The sequence below is a fragment of the Sciurus carolinensis genome, chromosome 4 (genome assembly GCF_902686445.1).
Source record: "Sciurus carolinensis chromosome 4, mSciCar1.2, whole genome shotgun sequence".
Lineage (NCBI taxonomy): Eukaryota > Metazoa > Chordata > Mammalia > Rodentia > Sciuridae > Sciurus > Sciurus carolinensis.
In genome coordinates, this window is record NC_062216.1 from 129,189,771 (window position 1) to 129,210,429 (window position 20,659).

At 31.7% G+C, this 20,659-nt stretch overlaps 1 protein-coding gene across 7 annotated transcripts in view; it reads left to right on the forward strand.

The window, feature by feature from the left end:
* The window catches only part of Cnot2 (CCR4-NOT transcription complex subunit 2), a 99,034-nt gene that overhangs the window by 42,264 nt on the left and 36,111 nt on the right, over positions 1-20,659 (forward strand). For 4 of the 7 annotated variants that reach the window (XM_047549952.1, XM_047549947.1, XM_047549948.1 and 1 more), the window contains exon 3: positions 13,182-13,304. In XM_047549952.1, coding sequence (XP_047405908.1) covers positions 13,182-13,304 — 123 coding nt within the window. Of the gene's footprint in view, positions 1-3,758; positions 3,817-5,871; positions 5,969-13,179; positions 13,305-20,659 lie in introns of those variants that run through there. The other 3 variants (XM_047549950.1, XM_047549951.1, XM_047549953.1) reach the window with 3 other exon arrangements.

The following is a 20,659-nucleotide window of genomic DNA, read 5'->3' on the forward strand; positions in this document are numbered from 1 at the left end:
TTTCTATCACAAGAGACTATGTCTGTTTCTATTGATTGTTGGATTTTTATTATTTTTTTCCTCCCTATTAGCAGTTATATTTTATTGCTTCTTTGCACGACTGGTTATTTTTGCTTGAGTACCAGTCCTTGGTAACTTTTTCTGTTGATTGTCTGTATTTTGTACTTCCATTACAATTCTTTAGATTTCTTTGAGTTGCAGTTGAGTTACTTAAAAAACCATTTGATCCTTTTGAGACTTCCTTTTTAAAAAAGTTGTGTTAAACAACCAGAGTAGTTTTAAATTTAGGACCAGTTTTCTGCCAGATACAGACCTAGTACTTTTCTAAGTACTTTATCCAATACCCAGTGAATTATAATATTTTTCTATTCTAGTTGGTAGTAACTTAAATAATTTCCAACTCTGTGTTAGCCTTGAGGATTGATTCCTCTGTTCTTTTGAGGTGGCTCTTTTCCCACCCTGAGATAATTCCCTCACAATGCTTGTACTGAGCAGTACTAGGTCAAGATCCAGAGACCCTCTCCAAATCTCTAGAGCTCTTTGTCTGTAATTCTCTTCTGATTCTCTAGCCTGCTTACTCTAGCTGCCTTGGACTACCCAGACTTTCAGCTCCACTTCTTCATTTTGTAGAAATTTTTGTACTCCACCTACCCGGGCTCTTTCTCCCTTCATTGTAGCCTGAAAACTCTTTCAGTCTGTAAGCAAGGATTCCCTTTGATTCTTTTGTATCTGAAAGCCAGTATTTAGTATGCTTTTTTCCCTCCTGGGGGAAGGGTGTTCTACTATTAGTCTATCTTAGTTAGAAGTGGAAGTCACTTTGTTTTATAAAATTATAAGATGAGAAGATGAATGAAAATCATTCCCAATAAAGAGAAAAAAACTTTTGTATCAGTATTCAGTCAAAGCTTGGATGTTTTCTGTTGTGGTTTGTAATATACAAAAATATCAGACCTGATCTTAGCACCAAAGTCGTTTGGAAAGAATGAAACCGTATAGATCAATCAATAAATTTTGAGTCATAATAGGATCATCATAGCCTTGATTTCATTTACTATAAAGCAAAAAATTAGACCATTTACTTTTAATTCCCTCCTTTAAGATTTCCTCAAATCTATAGGCTCATAAATTCAATGGTCAAAACATTGGACCATGTCCCTTGAAATCCCTTCCTTCAAAATTTCTCATATCTGTAGGCCCATAAATTCAATGATCATTCATCTTCTCAGCTGAGATAATAATTTATTAATTAGCATTCCTTATTCAAAAAATCTGAGTTGTACAGCATAGAATAGGATATTATCTCTTTATTGTTTAATCTAGCTCAGTAAATTGAAGACTGTAGTGAAACGCTAATGAAAATATTTTTTCAAGGAGATAAAAAAAATAAGGATCTTTCTTATTTAGGGCCAGTTGCTAAGACAGAGTGCGTGTGGCTTATGAAATTTTAAACCCTTTCTGCCAGGATAAATGTACTACAATAAAGCTAAGAAAATGTGATTAGTAGAGTCAAGACCCCTGAATTCTGGTCATTGTTCTCACCTTCTAACCTATACCACTTTGGGCCAGTTATATATAGTCTTTGCAACTGTGTTCTTAATTAGGAGAGTGAAATCTTTTAAAGATGATTTATTTACTTTCTAAGAATATTTCAGTTAAAAAATATAGAAGGAATGAGGACAATAGAAAATCACCATTAGAATACCGTAGCAATAGGTGCTGCAAGCAGTATCCATGAATGAATGCTGTAATTATTGGGCAAAAATATAAGGACAAATGTTTGCATGCTTTCAGAGTACTTCTCCAAAACATTATTTTAAAAGAGAAAAAATAGCAATGCTGAGAAAACTAGCAGATGTATCACCTTAACTAAGATCCAGGTTAACATTACCTGTAACAAAAAATGTTCATATCATGTGCTCACATATTGGAATGTATGCATCGTATATGATGCATGGAAGAAGGGCATATCACCTGTGTGATGATGTGGCATTCAAAATGGATAACTTCAGTCTGGTTATGGGAAAACATCAGACAAACCAAAATTGGGGGACATTCTACAATGTCTTTGACATGACATCAGTGTTGTGAAAGACAAAGAAGGACTTGGTTAAAGACTCAGGTTGGAGCAGACAAAGGAAACACACTAAATATAAGTGGTTGGTGGAAGTGCTGATTTTAAAACACAGGGAAATTCTTACTGAGATGATTCCCCAGTACCTGAAGTGAGTGAGGTAGGAAAACTGTGTGGGTATATATAGGGGAAGAATACTTCTAGAGGATACAGCAAATGCAAAGATCTGGAGACAGGAATATGCCTCTTGTGTTTGAGGACCAACAAGGAAGCCAGTGTAGTGGGAGCATTGTAAGAGAAGGGGAGAATGGTAACAAAGGAGATTAGAGGTAACAAAGGGTAAGGTCACTAAGGTCTTGGAGGTGTTGGTGATGGTGCAGGAAGCCATTGTAAGTCTGTTTTTGCCTCTGTTCCCTTTTATTTATGATGTTTCACTGTTCTGAACACCAAATGGATAAAGTATGTCAAAGTCTAAAGTGTAATATTTAGCATCTAGCACTTTTGGTAGTAGATGCTCAATAAATGTTTTTGAGAATTGATTTATATGGTAAGATGTTTAGACATGTTTTAAAAGAAAGTCCCATGTTTTCTTGCTGAAAATACTTTTCATCTTTGACTACTTCACACATAACCAGGATTCTGATACATTTGTGCATTTTTAAAGTATAAACATTTAAAAATAATTTGTCACTTTCAATAATATCTGTTGAGTTGATATTGTCTTGAAATAGCTGAAATAAGCATCTATTTTATTAGTTTTAGTATTTATAATAGGATTCATTTTTCTCTGAATCAAAATATTCACTTTTTATATAATTAAATAAAGATTATGTTTTTATAATTGATTAGGATTTAGGGATGTAGCTCAGTGGTAAAGCACCTTTCTATCAGGTGCAAGGCCCTGGATTTGATCCCCAACACTGCCACAGAGAGAGAGAACAGATTGGATATTTCATTCAGATCCTATGTATAGATTGTTAAAAGTCTTTCTTTGAATTTTTTATCACTTAATTTTATTAAAGTGCCCCTCTAATGGAATGGTCTTTGTTTTTATCAGTATAGAACACTTAGATTAACTTCTTCCCAAGAAATTTACTTTTATAAAAAGTTATCTCTATTTTTTAAAAGTTTACATGTCCATTTTTAGGAAACACATCCCATGTGGTCCAGCTTTCTGCTGGATGGTGGTGTTAAGATGTATGAGAATCTTAGCTTCAATGTCGAGTACTTAGGAAAACAAGAGACTATTTTATTTAAAGATTGGATAGGCAGAGTATTTGAACAACTGTCTTAACACATTTTCATGATGGCCAGGTAAGCCCAGCCTTGCATTTTGAAAAAGTGTGCAAGTTTATAGAGAGAGCTACCTTTTTTTTTTTTTTTTTTTTTTAATTAGTATTTTGAATTGGTCTGAAAGATGATTCTGGGGTTGGGTATTAATGATAGGTGAACAGGGAGTCATAATGTTGAAACTGGACATTCAGATCTTTATAGCATGATTTCCTTATTTTTCAAAGAGCAGAAGAATCCCATCGTTTATCATGTTCTGGTTGGACTCCTTTCTTATCGTTTGCTGGAGTTTGAACTTCAGAGCTATGGTGTCAACCCTGCTGTAATATCTCAGGGGAGCTCCTAGTGTGGGGCTGGTGCCATGGCTCACCCTCCAACCTTTCCTTCTTCACTTCAGCCTCCAGCTCTGAGCTTTCCAATCCCCAGAGTAGCAAATGTTGAAAGAAGTTGCACAGGTAAGTATGTGGCGGGGAAAAGCTGGGGGAAACAATGCTACTGTTGTCAGTATTTGAGGGTGGATGTTGGGCCATTTGACCAATGAGCCATTTTATTAGTTTAAAAATTTGTTTCTTATAAATTATTTTCTTAATAAAACTGTCTCATAAATTATATTATAAAATTCTAGTGTTCTAAGAAATAGTTTTAATTTTTGTTTGTTAGATAAGTAATAGGAAAAAACCTTAACTGAGTAAACCGTTGATCTTATAATGCAGAAAAAGGTTTTTAGATTAAAAAAAAGTTCTCAAAGTAGTGTAGCAGAAAGAGAAAACTTGTGTTTTTTCAGAAAAGCAGCTTAGAAAAGTAGCTGGGCATAAATCCATAGATTACAATTCTGTTTTATGAAACATGGTCTCAGGAGGTAGCAAGTTTTAGTTTCCTTGTTCTAACTTTGAACATGCTATGTTCTTTTTGAAGGTCTTAGGTAACTATGTTTTTAAATCTCTACAGGAATAGACATTTCAGACATCTTTTCCTTTTTAAGTCTTGACAGAATGACCAGGGCATTTTTAGCAGTCTCCAGGCCTGAAGTTAACCAAAATTAATATAGATGCAGTGAAGACACAGTATCTGGTACACACAGTTCAGTGACTACCTATTGAATGAATATGATCACATTCACCAAATCCTCTGTGTATGTGTGTGTTTGAGAGAGACAGAGAGAAAATTGGGGGGGATGCCAACACTTCTGGCTTTTATTGATTTTTCTGCCTTATACAAAAAAACTAGCATTACAGATTTTTTTCCCTGAAGTCATAATTTTTAAAAATAATTTTGTAGAAATGTAGTAGACTGGGTCTTTATTATCTTACTTATTGTTACTACGTTTGAGGCTTTTCTTAGACAGCTTTTGAAAATTGGGTTTTTAGCTCTCTCAGATCTATTCCGTAGAGTTCATATTCATGATTTGTAGATTTTGTTCATATAGGAAGACATTTGGGTTTAAACACAGATAAAGCAGATCATTAATATGCCCTGTGGTTGCTAAGATTTCTTCAGAGTGTGCATGAGGTTGGAACACCAAGTATCTAGCATTTTGAGTCTAGAAACAGGTCCTTAAAAGATAGAATTCTCAATAATTTGTTTCCTTTTCTTTTTTTTTGTGGTGCTGAGGATTGAACCCAGGGCCTCATGCTTTGCGAGGCAAGCACTCTGCCTACTGAGCTATATCCCCAGCCCATTGTCTCCCTTTTTCTACTCTTATATTCTGGACTTTTAAATTTTACTGAGAACCTTGTAGAAATAAATATATTCCTCAGCAAAGGGAACCACAGATCCTTTTTTTTTTAAATCTATATATTTCTAAATCCCTTCTCTACTTTTTTTTAAAAGACTGATCCTTTTAAGGATTGGTTTAAAAATATGCACATCATTAGAATATTTCCTTTATGCTTAGAGGGTTTGTTTATATTTTAAACTTACAGATTTTCAGTTACATGTCCTTCTACTTGTGTTTAATTTTGCATTTTAATACTTAAGAAGAAAATACTACATTAATTTTAGTCTCCAGTATGTGAGTTTCAACTCTTGTTTCTGTTTAAAATAAACACTAGTTTTAGTTGATTATTTATTTGGTATATGATTATGTATATTTTTCCTGTGGATTAGCACTTTTTGATGATTATAGCTTTGGTGTTATAATGGTGTTCTTACCTTTTAAAGCTTATATATTGGTTGATTCAAATTTGATTCTAAATAAGGCTTACTGGTATAGAAGATTTTAAGATTTTTGAGAAACCACAAAATCTGTATATTCAAGTTGAAGCATGTATAGCAAACCCCCTCTAGATCAAAACCAGATTGACAGGGAGCATTTATAGACATTTTGGTAACATGGTTCAGAGAATTTTTGGATTTGGGGGGTGCATATTAAGGGATATGAAGCACAAAGTTTTAGGGAGTATAATTTGAGCAAGCAACTTCAGACATCAGATTGCAGTTTTTGAATTAGGAAGAGTGATGTCTCTTTTATCTTTCTGTCTCCCTCGCCCTCTCCTGTCTCTCTGACACAGGCCACCGCGTTTTCTTGGATGAGCCTTCCAGAAATGTATAAAATATTTCTGTAACCCTTGGAGAGGACTCTGCCAGGATACTTATCTACTCTCCAAAGTAATGATTGTGTTTTTCCAAAGTCATGTTTCCTGTATGTCTATTTGTTACCTACTTTCTATATTCATGATGGCTTTTATTGCTTATTTATTGGGCATTCTGCATTTTCTCTAATGATGGTGTGCATTATTTTTATTCATTTTTATGCTGTTCAATTTGGTGAACTTAAAAATTCTAGATTTTAAAATGTCTTCTTTTCTTGGTCCATCCTAAGCAGTCATGAACTATTCACTATACATTTATCATTTTAGAAATATTAGTCCCCACAGTATTCAGGAAGACTTTGAGTAATATGCTTCTTATATGAAAAGAGAGAAATCATTTGTTCTTTTCCTAAAAAAATTCATGTGTGAAGATCTTTGTTCTCTGGGAAGCTAGAATTTTTCTTTTTCTTTTCTTTTTTTTTTCTGGTACTGTTCATTGCCTTTTCTCCTTTTCTAAATCCATTTATTTTTTTTTTCCTTCCTTTTTGTTAAAGTTTCTTTCAGGGAAGAATTATTTATAATACGTTAATTCAGATAGGCAGCTCAAAATTCTACTACAAAGTGTTAAAAATTTCTACAATTTTCAGGTCATAGTAGTATATGATTTGATATAGGCATATTCTAGTTCCATACAATTTGGGCAAAAATGAAAATAATAGATTATCTTTAGATATTATAGCTCATGATTAGTTCCAAATGTTAGTTGATTACCTCTTGGTAAAGTCAAATAAATGTTATTACATTGGCTGTGATTTTTAATTATTTTCTGCTTATTTTGTAGACAAGAGAACTTGTGCAGGTATGGTTAGAAAATATTGATGTTGAATATGGAATTGGGAGGGACAGTAAAAAGTTAAATTCTATATTAGTAACCAGAATAAGTTACTAAAATCTCCATTAGGAAAACAACATTTCCCCCCTCTTCTCAGGCCATTTATACTTGCAGTTTGCACTCTATTCTTTATAATGCAAAAGTTGAGCACAAACTCTTGTAGTTTAAAGGGAAAAATTTGGTGCCTCTGAAGAAGTAGAAAGTCTTAATACAGGTGTTTTCACTGTTGTGAGAAAATTGATTTTACGATGGGATTCCTGTTAGCAGTAAAACTTCTTCCTACATTAGAGAGATAAACCTTAAGGAAAAGTTGTTATTGGGGATATTGTTCTTTTTTATAGAAATATCTAGTTTCTAGATGTATCTGACATATTTAATGATTTACATTAATAACTTCATAATGAAATTTAGAATTTGGTTATAATCATCCTAATCCCTTGGAGGATTAAATTAAATATGCTCACTATATTTAGAAAGTTAGTTCATTTGGAATGTGGAAACAGGATATATATAATTTTTTATTTTCACTTACCTGAAGCTTTCCTTGGACAATAATGACCGTTTTTCTTTCTTTTTTTTTTTTTTTTTTTTTTTTTTTTGAGATGCCAGGACTTGGACCCAGGGCTTCACACATGCTAAGCATGGGCTGTACCACCTAGCTAAACCTTACTCAGTCTAGTAATTACATTTTAGCTTATGTAATAGTATCCTTTCTTTAAACATAATTTTATTCTAAAATTTCTCTAAAATAGATATGATCAGTCTTGCAGAGACTGACTTTTGTCATAAATACTTATAATCAGTCAATCAGTCCATTCTCTATTATTGGTCTTATTGACAAACACACAAATAGTTGATTGTGGCATATCCTTTGTGGCATATCCTACTTACCATTGTTCACCACAAAATAAGTTAATTAATTTACATATTTATTATCAGATATATAAAATCTTGGGCAAGTTACCTAACTTATCTGGTCCTTAGTTTTCTCAGCTACAAAGTAGGTATAATAATTGTTCTTCTTACCTCATAGCATTATGATAATTACATGAATAAAATTTAAAGCATTTGGAATATTGTCTGGCCTATGGCCAGTAAAAGTAGTTTTTATTTTTGTATAATTTTAGTTATGATAAAGTATTTTCAATGACTGTGTAAAACAGGAGTTCTGACTTAGTGTGCGAGTTTCAAAGAAGAAGAGAGAAAGGGCATTTGAAGTAGAAGTATCACTGTATGCAAACGCCCTGAGGTGAAAAAGAACTTTTGTCCAGGTGTGTGGCAAAAGATTAGTGATTTCAGGGAACCTGTGAAGAGAGATTATAGAGCCTTGTAAGGCTTGTTGATTTGGGAAAGCTGTTGGGGAATTTTGATCAGAAGATCCATGAAGATAAGAAAATTTTACTTTAAAAAACAAAAAAGACTTAGATGATGTGGGAGAGTAGATGTAAGAGGAATAAAGAATAGATTAATAAAGACCTAATCGACCCTGTCTCAAGATTAAAAAAAAAAAAAAATCAAAAGGACTGGGGACATGGCTCAGTGGTTAAAACCGCACCCCGGGTTCAATTCCTGGTACCAATTTAAATACTAAAAATAAGAAACACCTATTTGTAGACTGTTGGGATGGTGTGTGCTAGTAAATGACAAATAGAAAAAGCTACAGATAATTTCAATGAATAGAATTTTATCAACTGGGTTAATTGTTGAAGATTATAGAGGTTGTAGTAAAGAGTTAGTAGAGAAGTCTGTTTGTCATTTAGAGTTTTGCACTTGGTTTCCTGTTCTCTTGCCCTCTTAACCTAGCATGAGGTTCTGTCTACTTTTCCTTATCTAATACTTTCCTTCTAGACACCTTTGTGTTGACCTTATTGAAAGTTTTGTTTTGTGACTTTACTTCTGAGTTCTTGCATATGCTTTCTCTTACACCAAAGTATGCTCCCTTCTCCCACTTCACACTTTTTAAAAAATCAATAAAGCCTTGTCCAAACAACTTCTTTTATAATGCAACTTTTCTATTTTCCTCAGTTAAATGTTCCCTTATTTGGGTTCTCAAAGCACTGATACACATTTTTTCTAATTATAATTGGTTATTTATGGGTTTGTCTCCTACCTAGCCTGTACTTGTTCAAGACTGGACCTGTTATTTATTTAGTCTTTGTCTTCATTAGCACAAATTTTCACAAAATCTGTGTAGTCAACCCTTTAGAATGTTTAGTGAAATATGAAAGGACATTAAGTCAGGAGGCTAAAAAAATACTAGTCCAGAACTTAAACTAAGACGAAGATAGGAGGAATGACAAAAAAAAAGACAAATGTAGAATCTATGAAAAAAGAATACTACTTGGTGGATATACAGAACAAAATAGAAGAAAGTAATTCAGCAAATTAGTTTTAAATGTTATGACAGTTTACTAAATTATACTAAGTAGGAATGCTTATTAGCAGCACCTTAAAATATGCTGCAAAAACCTTAAGTTTAGACTGGGGAGTTTGAAATCAACCTATATTTGCTATCAAGAAAGGATCACTCTGCCATGGGTTGAGTTTCCAGGGAATAGGATTTCATGCCTAGCCCAACGTTTTAATAGTGTTTTAGCTAACAAGTAAGATTTCAGGGAAAGTTCCTCTCCAGAGACCTTGCTGAAGGATCTTTATGTTTAATACTGTCCTTCCTTGAATATAGTCTATCTTTATATGTTCGCATGTGTATTTTCAAGTTACATTTATAAAGTGTCCTAGTTTTATATCCCTGACCATAGAAAAAGCTCCAGGCTTTTCTTCTCATTTCTTCTTTTCCTGTATCAGGGTCCACTTTATCTTCTCTGAAGTTTTTGACTAGAATATCTGAAGTTTGGTGTTTGGCAGGTTTTTTTTTTTTTTTTTTTTTTCCTGTGATTATTCCAGTTTACTGTATTTGACTTTGAAATACTATTTTTAAATGTTAAGAATACTGTAACTTAGGAATTTTTAACTAGTGTAAACTAAATAATGAGATGGGGGTATACAGGGAAAATTCAGCCAATTTAGTGCTTTTATTCTGCTTTCCAGCATAATTGTCTCTCCACTGTCAGAGACCAGCTCTTTTTGTGGAGTCAACCTGGTAGAGAGGATTAGTGAAGCTAACTTGTCTGTGTGCTTTTTAGAATTTGCTGCTTAGTTCTTGTAGAGTCTTGATTAAATGTTTTAGATCTGTGTTCAAAAAGGTTTAGGAGAGATTGCTTTTGATATATACATTTATCATTCTTTCTTGGTGCAGTCTCAATTTGTGCCATTTCATGTCCTTATAATCCGGTGTGAGAGTTAAGAGAAGTAGTCAATAGGGTAGATATAAGTCTTTGAGAGGTCATTTGTTTGAAAACTGACAAATTGTACATAGAAACAGTTCTAAAAAGTTTTGTATCTAGTTGAAGAGAAAGTATGATTTAATTTTAGCTAGTTTTTAAATTTCCATTTAACACATCAACTTTTGTACATGGTATAGCTAGTAATTTCAACATAGTATTGACATTCCCTTTGAAATCAATAGATACTGATTTCTAGATATCCAACTTTATTCTTTTTCAGGAGGAAAATGTGAATACCGTACCCTTTTATTTGCTACATTCGTTCATTTAAGTTGGCTCTTCTTCAGAGTGTATCCTTTATCAAGCCACTTCTTACCACCTCTATTACTGCCTCTATAATCCAAGTCTTCTTCATCCTCCTAGCCCATTTTCCTGCTTGCAGTCTTTTTCCCTCTTCAGTCCATTCCTCATGGTGTAACTAGAATCATTTTCTTTTTCAAAACATACTCCCAATTATGTCACTCTTAAACAGCCCCCAGATACATTTCTGATTTCCTGTCTCACACAGTAAAATCCAAAGTTCCTCAGACGTGCAAGGAATTACATTATCTGGTCCTTACTAGTATCTGGCTTAATTTCCTACCATTCACCATTACTAAATTCATGCTGTTTGAGTCATACCCCTAAGGGTCTGAATTGAATATTCTTTCTGCAAGTATTTGCCTGGTAGTTCCTTTAGTTCTCAGCTTGTTTTCTTTCTAGTTTCACCATCCCTGGCTATTGTAAAATATCTTCCTACTCTTTTACAAAGAATCATTCTATGTAGAGTGAAGGATAGCTCTTTAAAATTAAATAAATCTAACTTTATTAAAGACGTCATTTTTATTTTTTTTCTTTCTAATTTTTCCATAGATCAGAAATCTTTCTCTTATCCCAGCACCCATCCCTGGCCTGGGCCTCACATTTGAGAAGCATTTTATTCTTATCTCCTTTTGTTGCTGAAGACATGTAAGAATAATTGGCTTTCTCACTGATATGTAAATTCTGTATTGAAGCACACAAACAAAAATGAATTTCTGCATGTTCTCTCTCCCTTTCATTCCTTCCTTTCTCTCCTAGGATCTTTCCTTCTCTCTGCCTCCCCAGTTTCAAAAAGTCCCATATCAATAGAAGAGAAACATTTCTGTATTTTCCTTTGAGACATTTCATCTTGCACAATATTAAGCTTAAAGTTTTTCTATACAACTACTTTAAATTTTGGAATTCTAGGAGTCTCTAATTATTTTTAATGGTAAATGTTGTATAAACATTGTCAAAAGAAGAATATACTTTGTATCCATTTGAACTAATTTATATGTCTAAAATTTGATGAGATGTGCCCTAGTATTCATCTGAAATTTTATTGTATGATAAGTATTTTGTGCCATTTTCCCATGTTTGTTCTTTATTAGAATTAGAGCTCAGTGGTCCTACAAAGAGAATCAAATGTATTCTTGGTGTTTGCAAAACAAACTCTTAAATTTCATGTGTGTTGAGTCTTAATTTGCAAACTATGGTGTGAGTTTTCCTTTTGCTATTGTTTCTTTTCTGAATTAAACTCAGAGACCACCCCTCCCCCACCCCAGTACTTAGGAGATTTGTTAACCATGTGGGATTCTAGTCTGAAATTACCTTTGAATTATAGTATAGTTATCTTGAGAATCACCAGAGTCCTCTGCCAAAAGTTTAAGTACTTATATTCTAGTGAATTAATAGATCCTTAAAAATATCTATATTTCACACCTAAAAAGATTAATAGTCCCCAAATGTATAGCAATGGCAATGCTTAAGTTGTCTTTAGATCGCTGTTCATCTGTACCTCAATAGCTTTTTCTGGGACCTCATTAGAAAAGATAGTTAAATAATTGAGTTTCCTACAAATTTAACAGGGGACTTGAAATATAAAGCAGTTATTAAATAGCATGGATACTTTCAACAAAGTTGCACTTAAAATTTGGTCTTTAGTCTGCAGCATGTCAGTTCACCATGTCTACTGGTAAATAATAGTGACTAGAGTGTTTCATTTTGAAATAAGACATAAAAGAAATTGCTTGTTTCTTATTGTAATTGAAGAAGATACTCTTATCACAATGAGTGTTTAAGAATATCAAATTTGAGGTGAGTTTCCCTTCAAGTTTGTTCTTTTGAAAAGATGTAGTCACCCTTTTATTCGAGTCTTTAGGAATTTTCTTCATTACTGGCATTTCGGTTTACTCTGAGCTTCAAAGTACTATCGGAGAGAAGAAACATTGACTTTAGAATTAATTTACCTCAGTTGGTTGATAGTTTTGGAAACGTCACAGGGGTCATCTTATAAAATAAATAAATAAAAATTAGCACAGTTTTTAGTAATTTTGGTGTGGACTCAAAATTGCTAGTGTTGGATGTTGTAAGATTTATAAAACAGGAGTAAGCAGTGAAAAAGAGACCATAAATTTATAACAGTATGTTGAATGAAAAATTGCCCTGCTGTTTATGCGTGGGTACTTATGACTCGAGATAAAATTCTAGTATACCACTGCATGCTGATTTTTAAAAAAAAGTCTCAGGGCTGGGGATATAGCTCAGTTGGTAGAGTGCTTGCCTTGCAAGCACACGGCCCTGGGTTCAATCCCCAGCACCGCCAAAAAAAAAAAAAAAAAAAAAAAGTCTCAATAAATTTGAATTGCAAGGAGAGATAATATGCTCTAGAAAACAAATAATTTTAGTAGTAGATAGTAATGAGACACTAATGTTGAAAGATGCATGTGAAGAATTTGAATTGAAACTTTTTTTTAAGAAAAATCTATGGGAAATTATATTTGGGGTTATTTTTCAAGAGTGATATTTAGTTCCTTAAAAGTAAGCAGAACTGTTGCATGAGACAGGCTTTTAAGATTCATCTTGTACTTTGGGGGCCTAAAACTAAATGTCTAATGCTGTTTTGTTATAGTCAAACTTATGACTTCATCATGAGCCCTGTTAGCCCTTAGTTATTCTACTTCTGGATCTCAACAGTACTCTTCGTTTGAAAGGTAAAAAAGCTGGGCATTTTTCAAAATACTATTCTTGATAAAAGTAATCTTTTTGTTTAGGTGACAAACAGCATGTTTGGTGCTTCAAGAAAGAAGTTTGTAGAGGGGGTCGACAGTGACTACCATGACGAAAACATGTACTACAGCCAGTCTTCTATGTTCCCCCATCGGTCAGAAAAAGATGTAAGTTCATCAGTTACATTGTATTTACTCAGCAGTGTTTGTTTCTGGGTTCCTGCAAAGCAGCACTGTAAACTGCAGGATTCTATGTAGTTGAGTGACTATGTGTTAGATCCAGTGCTAGGCTTTGGAGATACAAAGACAAAGAACTTTGATTCTAACTGGGAAACATATTGCCCTATGTAGGAAGCACTCAGACTTGGAGTAAACATTGTATGACTTTTACATCATCTGTGTTTTTTGTTTGTTTAACATGGGAAGTAACTTTTATATGCACACATGGAGAACAGATTTGCATAGATTCGAAGTATAATGGAGAGTGTCAATGACATTTTATCCTTATTGTCTAATTTTCTGCATTTAATCTTATACATCAAGTAGAGAGTATTTTTTCTCTCTTTATCCTTGGGGATACTATAGGAAAAAATATTTGACACACTGTATTTAGCATTTGGTAGATGATTAAGAGGGATAATCCCATTACATGGTTTAGAATACAATCAAATCATAATTGGCAAATTAATAAAAATTTTAAAAATTTAGTCATTCAAATTATATTAAGCCATTTTAAATTATATTTTATACACTTAGTCATGCTAGTTGCATTCTTCTTGCACTTTTTACCTGTCCAGCTTTTTTCCTCTTTAAAAACTTTACATATTTGATGTTCCTAATTTTCTTTCTATATAATAGTCCCCTCTATTAAGCTAATGAGATTTTTACTAGTTTAAAGCACTTATAATGTTCTAAGGTATGTAACAAATACCCTCATTTTCCTTTAAAATCAATTATTTAGTATACCACTTTATGTCATTTTAGAATTTCACAAATTAGCTTGACCTAGGTTTAGATAGAATTTTAGTTTTTATTTTTTCCCATTTGGATATTTTCCCCTTTGTTTTTATTTGAAAATTTTAATTTTGGAAAACTATCAGTTGCTTTATTAGGACTCTTCAAATTATGTGTTTGGCTTGGTTAATAATTAGTGTGCATTTTAATAGTTTATGGAAGAATGTCATCTGTTTCTACTCTTACTTATCCTAGCTATTTGATGTAAATTATATTTAAATTATTATTTACACATGTCCATGTTTAAGCATTAACTTTGTAGATTAAAAATTGGGGAAGTATATTTGGTAGAATTACAGAAACTGTAAAACTATGACTTTATGTGTATCATTGTGAAGATTTAGTGAGGTTTAAATTTGATAGAAAAATGGTAGTGAAATTCTACCAATTGATGAAAAGCATTTATTTTAAATTAGGAAGATATGAAGTTTTCAAACTGAAATCTAAAAGAGCATGTGTAGAAGATAAATTTCAAAGAAATACCTGTCTTCTAGAAAGCAGAAACAGTGCAATTGTCTGAATTTTAAAATCAGAATTAGTATATACATTCACATCCATAACCAAATATTTTGGTTATCATTCCAATCTAGTTGATTGTCACAGAAGTGACACATAATTATTTTATCCATGAAACTTTTGTTTTTTAACCTTAATAATAAGGTACTATGACATACCAATTAAGAACTTGAATTTTAAAGCAATACATGTTTGATTCCTGATTGCCTGTTAACAAGAATTTCTTCAAGCATCAGTTTCCTCTTCTGTAGAGTGGTGATAACAATATAGTAGATAACACATAAATTGCTGCAGTTACTGTTACTTTTTTCTTATTGTGAAAGACAGAGAGACTATACAAATTTTTAAAAATACAGATGGAGAGAAGAATAAAAAATCTTACCAGGAATAATTTCTAGAATTCTAATTTTATACTTCAAATATCTTCATTAAAATTTTATGATTTTTTAAAATTTCCAGAACATACATTTTCCACCAGAAATTTTGTACTAATTTTTACTCTTGTTACCACTGTCCATTCCTTTAATATCAACTGTTACCTTTTCTTTGCTAATAGGTAGAAAAAGTTTATTGTTTTAATGTAGATTATAACATCACTAATTTTACACACACACACAAACACACACAGTTGTGTCTTTTCCTTATGTATTTCTTTCTGTGTGGATTACTATTTTTTGTGCCATTTACTGTTTCTCTATTGATAATGAATCTCATTATTTTCCACATATTAAATAACCTTGTCATTTGATACAAAATTATTTTTCTCAATTTTTCACTTTTATGGTATTTATGGTATTTAAATATTTTTTTCATTTTAATTAAATGTGATCCCTCAATCTTTTTTGCTCATTTTTTTTCTTTTAAATTAAATTTATGCTTTAACTGATAACATAGATTAAATCTGATTAAACATGTCTCCTTAATTATTTATTATTTCTTTATGAGATTATAGGATTTTCTAAAATGGTTTGTTTTTGAAATACTTAGAATGACCTTTAGTATCTTTTTCTAATACTTTAAAAAAATTCTTCATCTGAAACTTATGTCCTTTAGAAATATATTTTGGTTTAAGGAGTGCATTGTAAGATACCAGATATTTTTTTCCTAGTGCAGTTATCCAGTTGTCTCAGCACTATTTATGCTTTCTATCATGGTACAGAAAACTTTTACTTAAAGTACCACATAGTAACTAGACTTTGTGAATTAAGGGACAAAATCAAGTGTATTATATATGTAATCATTTATAATGTAAAACCCATTCTTAGTTTATACATTCTACAAAAAATGTCTGTGTGCTGATTTGGCTCACAGATATTAATTTGTCTACTCCTGAACCCTTCATTTATGGCTAAAGTATTCCCTTTAATATATATAAGAGTCTGATGTATTCTTGGGTCTTTTTTGAAACCCTTGGTCTCTTTTTCATACTGATTCTATGTCAGAATACTGTTCTAATTGCTGTAGCTTTAGCTTTAAAGACTATTTTAACATATTAGATAAAGTCTTATACATCCTTTTTGTCCATAAAAATGTTTTTGACTATTACACATAAATGCCAGTTTGCCTCCCTTTAGAAGGATCTCCTTTTAATCCTGTTCTTTTTGCCTTTAAAACAAATAGGCTTTTGTAGTTGCCATTTTCTCTGTGTCAGATTGATTTTTTACTGATCTGTACAATATATTTATTTTATAATCACCTACCTTACAAAACTCTTTTACTAGTTTTTTTTTAGCAGTTGGGAATGTGGGCCCTGGAAATCCTGCTATATAAATTTCTATCTCAGCTTCGTGATTTTCTAGATATGTGTTGTAGTGTAAGTTACTCAATTTCTGCTTTATCTGTTTTCTCATCTCTACAACTGGAACAATAGTAGGTGACTCATGGGTAGTTGTAAGGACTGAATGGATAATTATATGTAAAACTTTAAGATGAGGAAATAATAAATATTGCTCTTAATAGGATTATTAATAACATTTCATTTGATTCTCTTTGATTTTCTAGGTAATTGAAATTATCTGCAAATGATTGTTTTCATCCTTTATAAAAGCTTTAAAAGAAAAAAATTAAGCATACTAAATAAATGGGATAATTTTTTTCTTTTTATAATTAAAAAAATATTTTCAATTGTAATTTGTGATACAGGAAAATTGATCAGTGGTTAAATGAATATTGAAGCCAGCTTAATGGAATATTAATAATGGATTTTATGGAGCTGGCTCAGTGGTAGAGCACTTGCTTAGCATATGTTTGATTCTCAGCACCACATAAAAATAAATAAATAAAATAAAGGTATTCTGTCCATCTACAACTGAAAATATTTAAAAAAAATAGTTGATTTTATGTGAATTTCTTTGAGCAGCAGTAGTTTTGAATTAATGTTTCTTCAAGTAGAAATCATTTAATATCTTTTTCTGATGTTTGCAGAAGTGATTAAACCAGTTTCTTTAAAATCAGTACCTTAATATCACTGAACTATACTCTTAAAAATGTTTAAGTGGTTAAAAATCCAGAATTCCTGCTTTACCCTGTCCATACAGCATACAAGCTAACCATTGCTGCTTCATCTGTATGACTGTAGAGGCATTTAGGAAAATGTTCTCTCTGATATTGTGTGCTAGTTAAATTGGTAAGTAATTTTGTTAAGAGCTACTCCTTATTATCAAAGACCTTTTGTGTGGTGCCTGCACGTTTATGTGACTTTTTATACAATGCTGTTTTTGATACTTTGAAATATAAAGTGGTGTTATACATAATACAGATGTTATTTCGATAGTTGAACCAGATTAAGTAAATCATAGGCAGATATAAGCATATTTTCCTTGTTATAATTGTTTTCTTTTTGGTGTCTTTTTAGAAATAAAATCCAATCAACTTACAGGGTTTTTAAAAATATATATTTGCATTTTAATGCTTACACATTTTCTTGTTTATGAATCTTTAATGTATTCATTTTGATGATTCTTAAGCATAACCATTTGAGAAGCACAAACTTGTGGGAATCTCTCTTGTTTTAATATATGCCAAAAAGACAAATGAGATGTACCACATACTCCTTACTTTTAAAAATCTCTTGAAACTAGAAGGAGTATGCTATGTGCTTATTCTGCCAAATCATTTTGAACTCATATCTAGCTTTCATTGTTAACTTACAGCAGTTATAACAACTAAGATTTCTCTCGTGCCACTTATAATTTCAATATTTTTTTAAAATCTAGTATAAGCATACCTTTTGTCACTATCATGTTGTCATCATCCTTGTGATTAGTGTTTGTGTATAGGAGTTACCCTGATTAAATTAGCTATTGGCAGTCTTTTCTCTCTTGGGACCTTGTCACTTATTTTCCCCATAACTTCCTGAGATTTTTTTTTCCTTCATTTCATCCAACTCTTTCCTAAAATATCTCACCTAAGAAGCTTTCCCTTGACCACTCTTTATAGATGGCATTAAAAATACTATAACCACTATCCTCTAAATTCTTTCTGCATTTAAAAAAAAATCAAAGCAGGGTCTGGGGGTGTAGCTCAGTGAGCACTTAACCTAGCAGGCTCAAGGCTCAATCTCCAGTACTGCCCAATAAATAAATAAATAAAATTATAGCAAGTAACATGTTTTTATATTGTCCTGTGTACTAGAATTTAAGCTTACCAGTGAAAGGGACTTCAATTACTGCCATGTTCTTGGAATCTATAATATTTAGGAAATAGTGAGTTCTCAGTGAGTGTTAAAGAGAAGGAGGGAATGGATAATGAACAGTAAGTTACTATTTGCAGATAGGATTATGAAAAATCTCAAAAATCATCTTGTAAACTTTTAAAATAAAGTATGAATTATTTGTATGATGTCAGATTTTTATATGGTAATGATAATCTCATAAGAGTTAAGTGTAATGAAATAGAGTGTGCTCTAAAAAAATTGGAATTAAATGTTAAATCATTTAAGGGGAACTTTCAAAACCTCTTAAACTCATTGACATTCACATACTCTTCAAATTCAGTATTTTAAAGATAAAACCCTGATAAAATATATATAATTAGTGTAGATACAATTTCATTTTGTCTACAAAGCAATTATAAAATGTTTATTAACTCATTTGTCATCATCATCATCATCTAAAACAGTAAGAAAAACTTCTGTGATACAGGTTGAATATGCATCCAAAGTGCTCAAGATCAGAAAATGTTCCAGATTTTGACATAACTTGCCTAGACTTTGGTTAAATATCCCTAGTTCAAATGCATGAAATCCATAATGATTCAAAATTCAAAATTTTTTAGGGCTTTTTTTTATTTTTAGAAATTTGGATTAAGAATGTTCAGCCTGTGCTAGTGAGGATTTCATTTAAAAAAAATTTAAGTGAAAGAATAGCCAACTCTTTTGAGAGAACATTGAGGTGACTACTGTGGAAATGTAATTAATAGATTTTGTTAAAAACAGGTTAGCCATGCATATTTAAACACATTTAAAATGTAAATGTTTGAACCTCTCGTCTTTCCATAAAACTGTACTTCGACTCTAACTTGGAATTCAGGGAATATAATATAAAGATGTTCATAAACATACTTTTTTGGTAAAAAATTTCAGTAAAAGTGTTTAATACTAAGGAATTAATTGCATTGATGATTTCACTAGTTTTACAAATATTCTTTATATGTAAACTTAGAAATATTTTAAGGAAAATTTCTTGAACTACCAAGTAAACTCATTTTATTATATCTAATTCATAAGCTGTCAGATTCTGTAACTTAGTATTTTTTTTTCCTGTCTACCTCTCTTGCTTCTTTCTTCTTTTGTTCTTTTTAATGTATTATCGTAGTCTTTCTATGCCTGTGTGCTAGATTTCATTCTGATTTCAGTGGTTTCATTTTTTAAATTATCCTATTTAAATGTTTGAATTCTTTCTAGATGTAGGATTCTATATGCATATACACATGCTTCCTTTCCCTTTGTTTCTTTGTGTGTTTGTGTGTAGATAAGATGGAGTTTAAAAAAATCATATATTTTTCCTGGAGAAGCTACGTAATTATAGGAATTTGTTACCACCATACATTTAACTATCATACAATGAATTTTAAAAAGATTATTTGAAAACAAATTATTTCATTAAAACATTTTTTTAATTGTCAGGGAATTTTTATTTAACAAAATTCTGTTGTGTTTTGAAGCTCCGAGGAAATAATTTCTTGACCAAATTGATTATAATGTTTCTTTTTTAAAAAAATTTAAATTTTATTTGTTCTAATTAGTTGAACATGACAGTTAAAATAGATTTTTTGTGTGGAGATACATTTGTCAGAGAGAGGGAGTAATTTTTGAGAAGTGGTCACTATTAGGAAGAATAAGGGAAATGGAAGACTTAACACTTTGTTGTTATGGAGATCTGAAATAAATTTGCCTGTTATTGGGCTGGGGATATAGCTCATTTGGTAAAGTGCTTGCCTTGGCTGCAGAAGGCCCTGGATTCTGATCCCCAGCACCCAACCACCCCCGCCAAAAAAGCCTGTGATTAAGTTTTACAAACATTTTTTAAACAAAAATTTTAGACTATTTGAGTGGTCATGAATGTCAGAGTTGTATCTATTAATAATGGAAATACTTTTTGAATGTAGTTCTAATTTATTGATTTACTATATTAAAGGATAAAGGAGTTCTTTGGATCAGGAAAATAGGTAATTAGAATCACATTATTAGTTCTTTTTGCTTCTAGGTTTTTATTTTTGTTTTGTTTGTCTGTAGTGTATATTATGGATTTCCTGAGAGTTATGGACGATGTATAATTATTATGATAGTTTCAGACTGAGAACACAATAACCTAACTTGTTGGTTTCATCAAGTTATAATTGTGTGACATTCACTCTTTTGTTTACCTTTAGCTCCTCTAAAAACACAACTTCTACATCTTATTTTACCTGAAATTTGTGAAGATAAACTTCATAGTTTAGCTCCTTGGGCAAAGAGTTATATAAATTTAGAGTGTTATTTAATAAATTTCCGA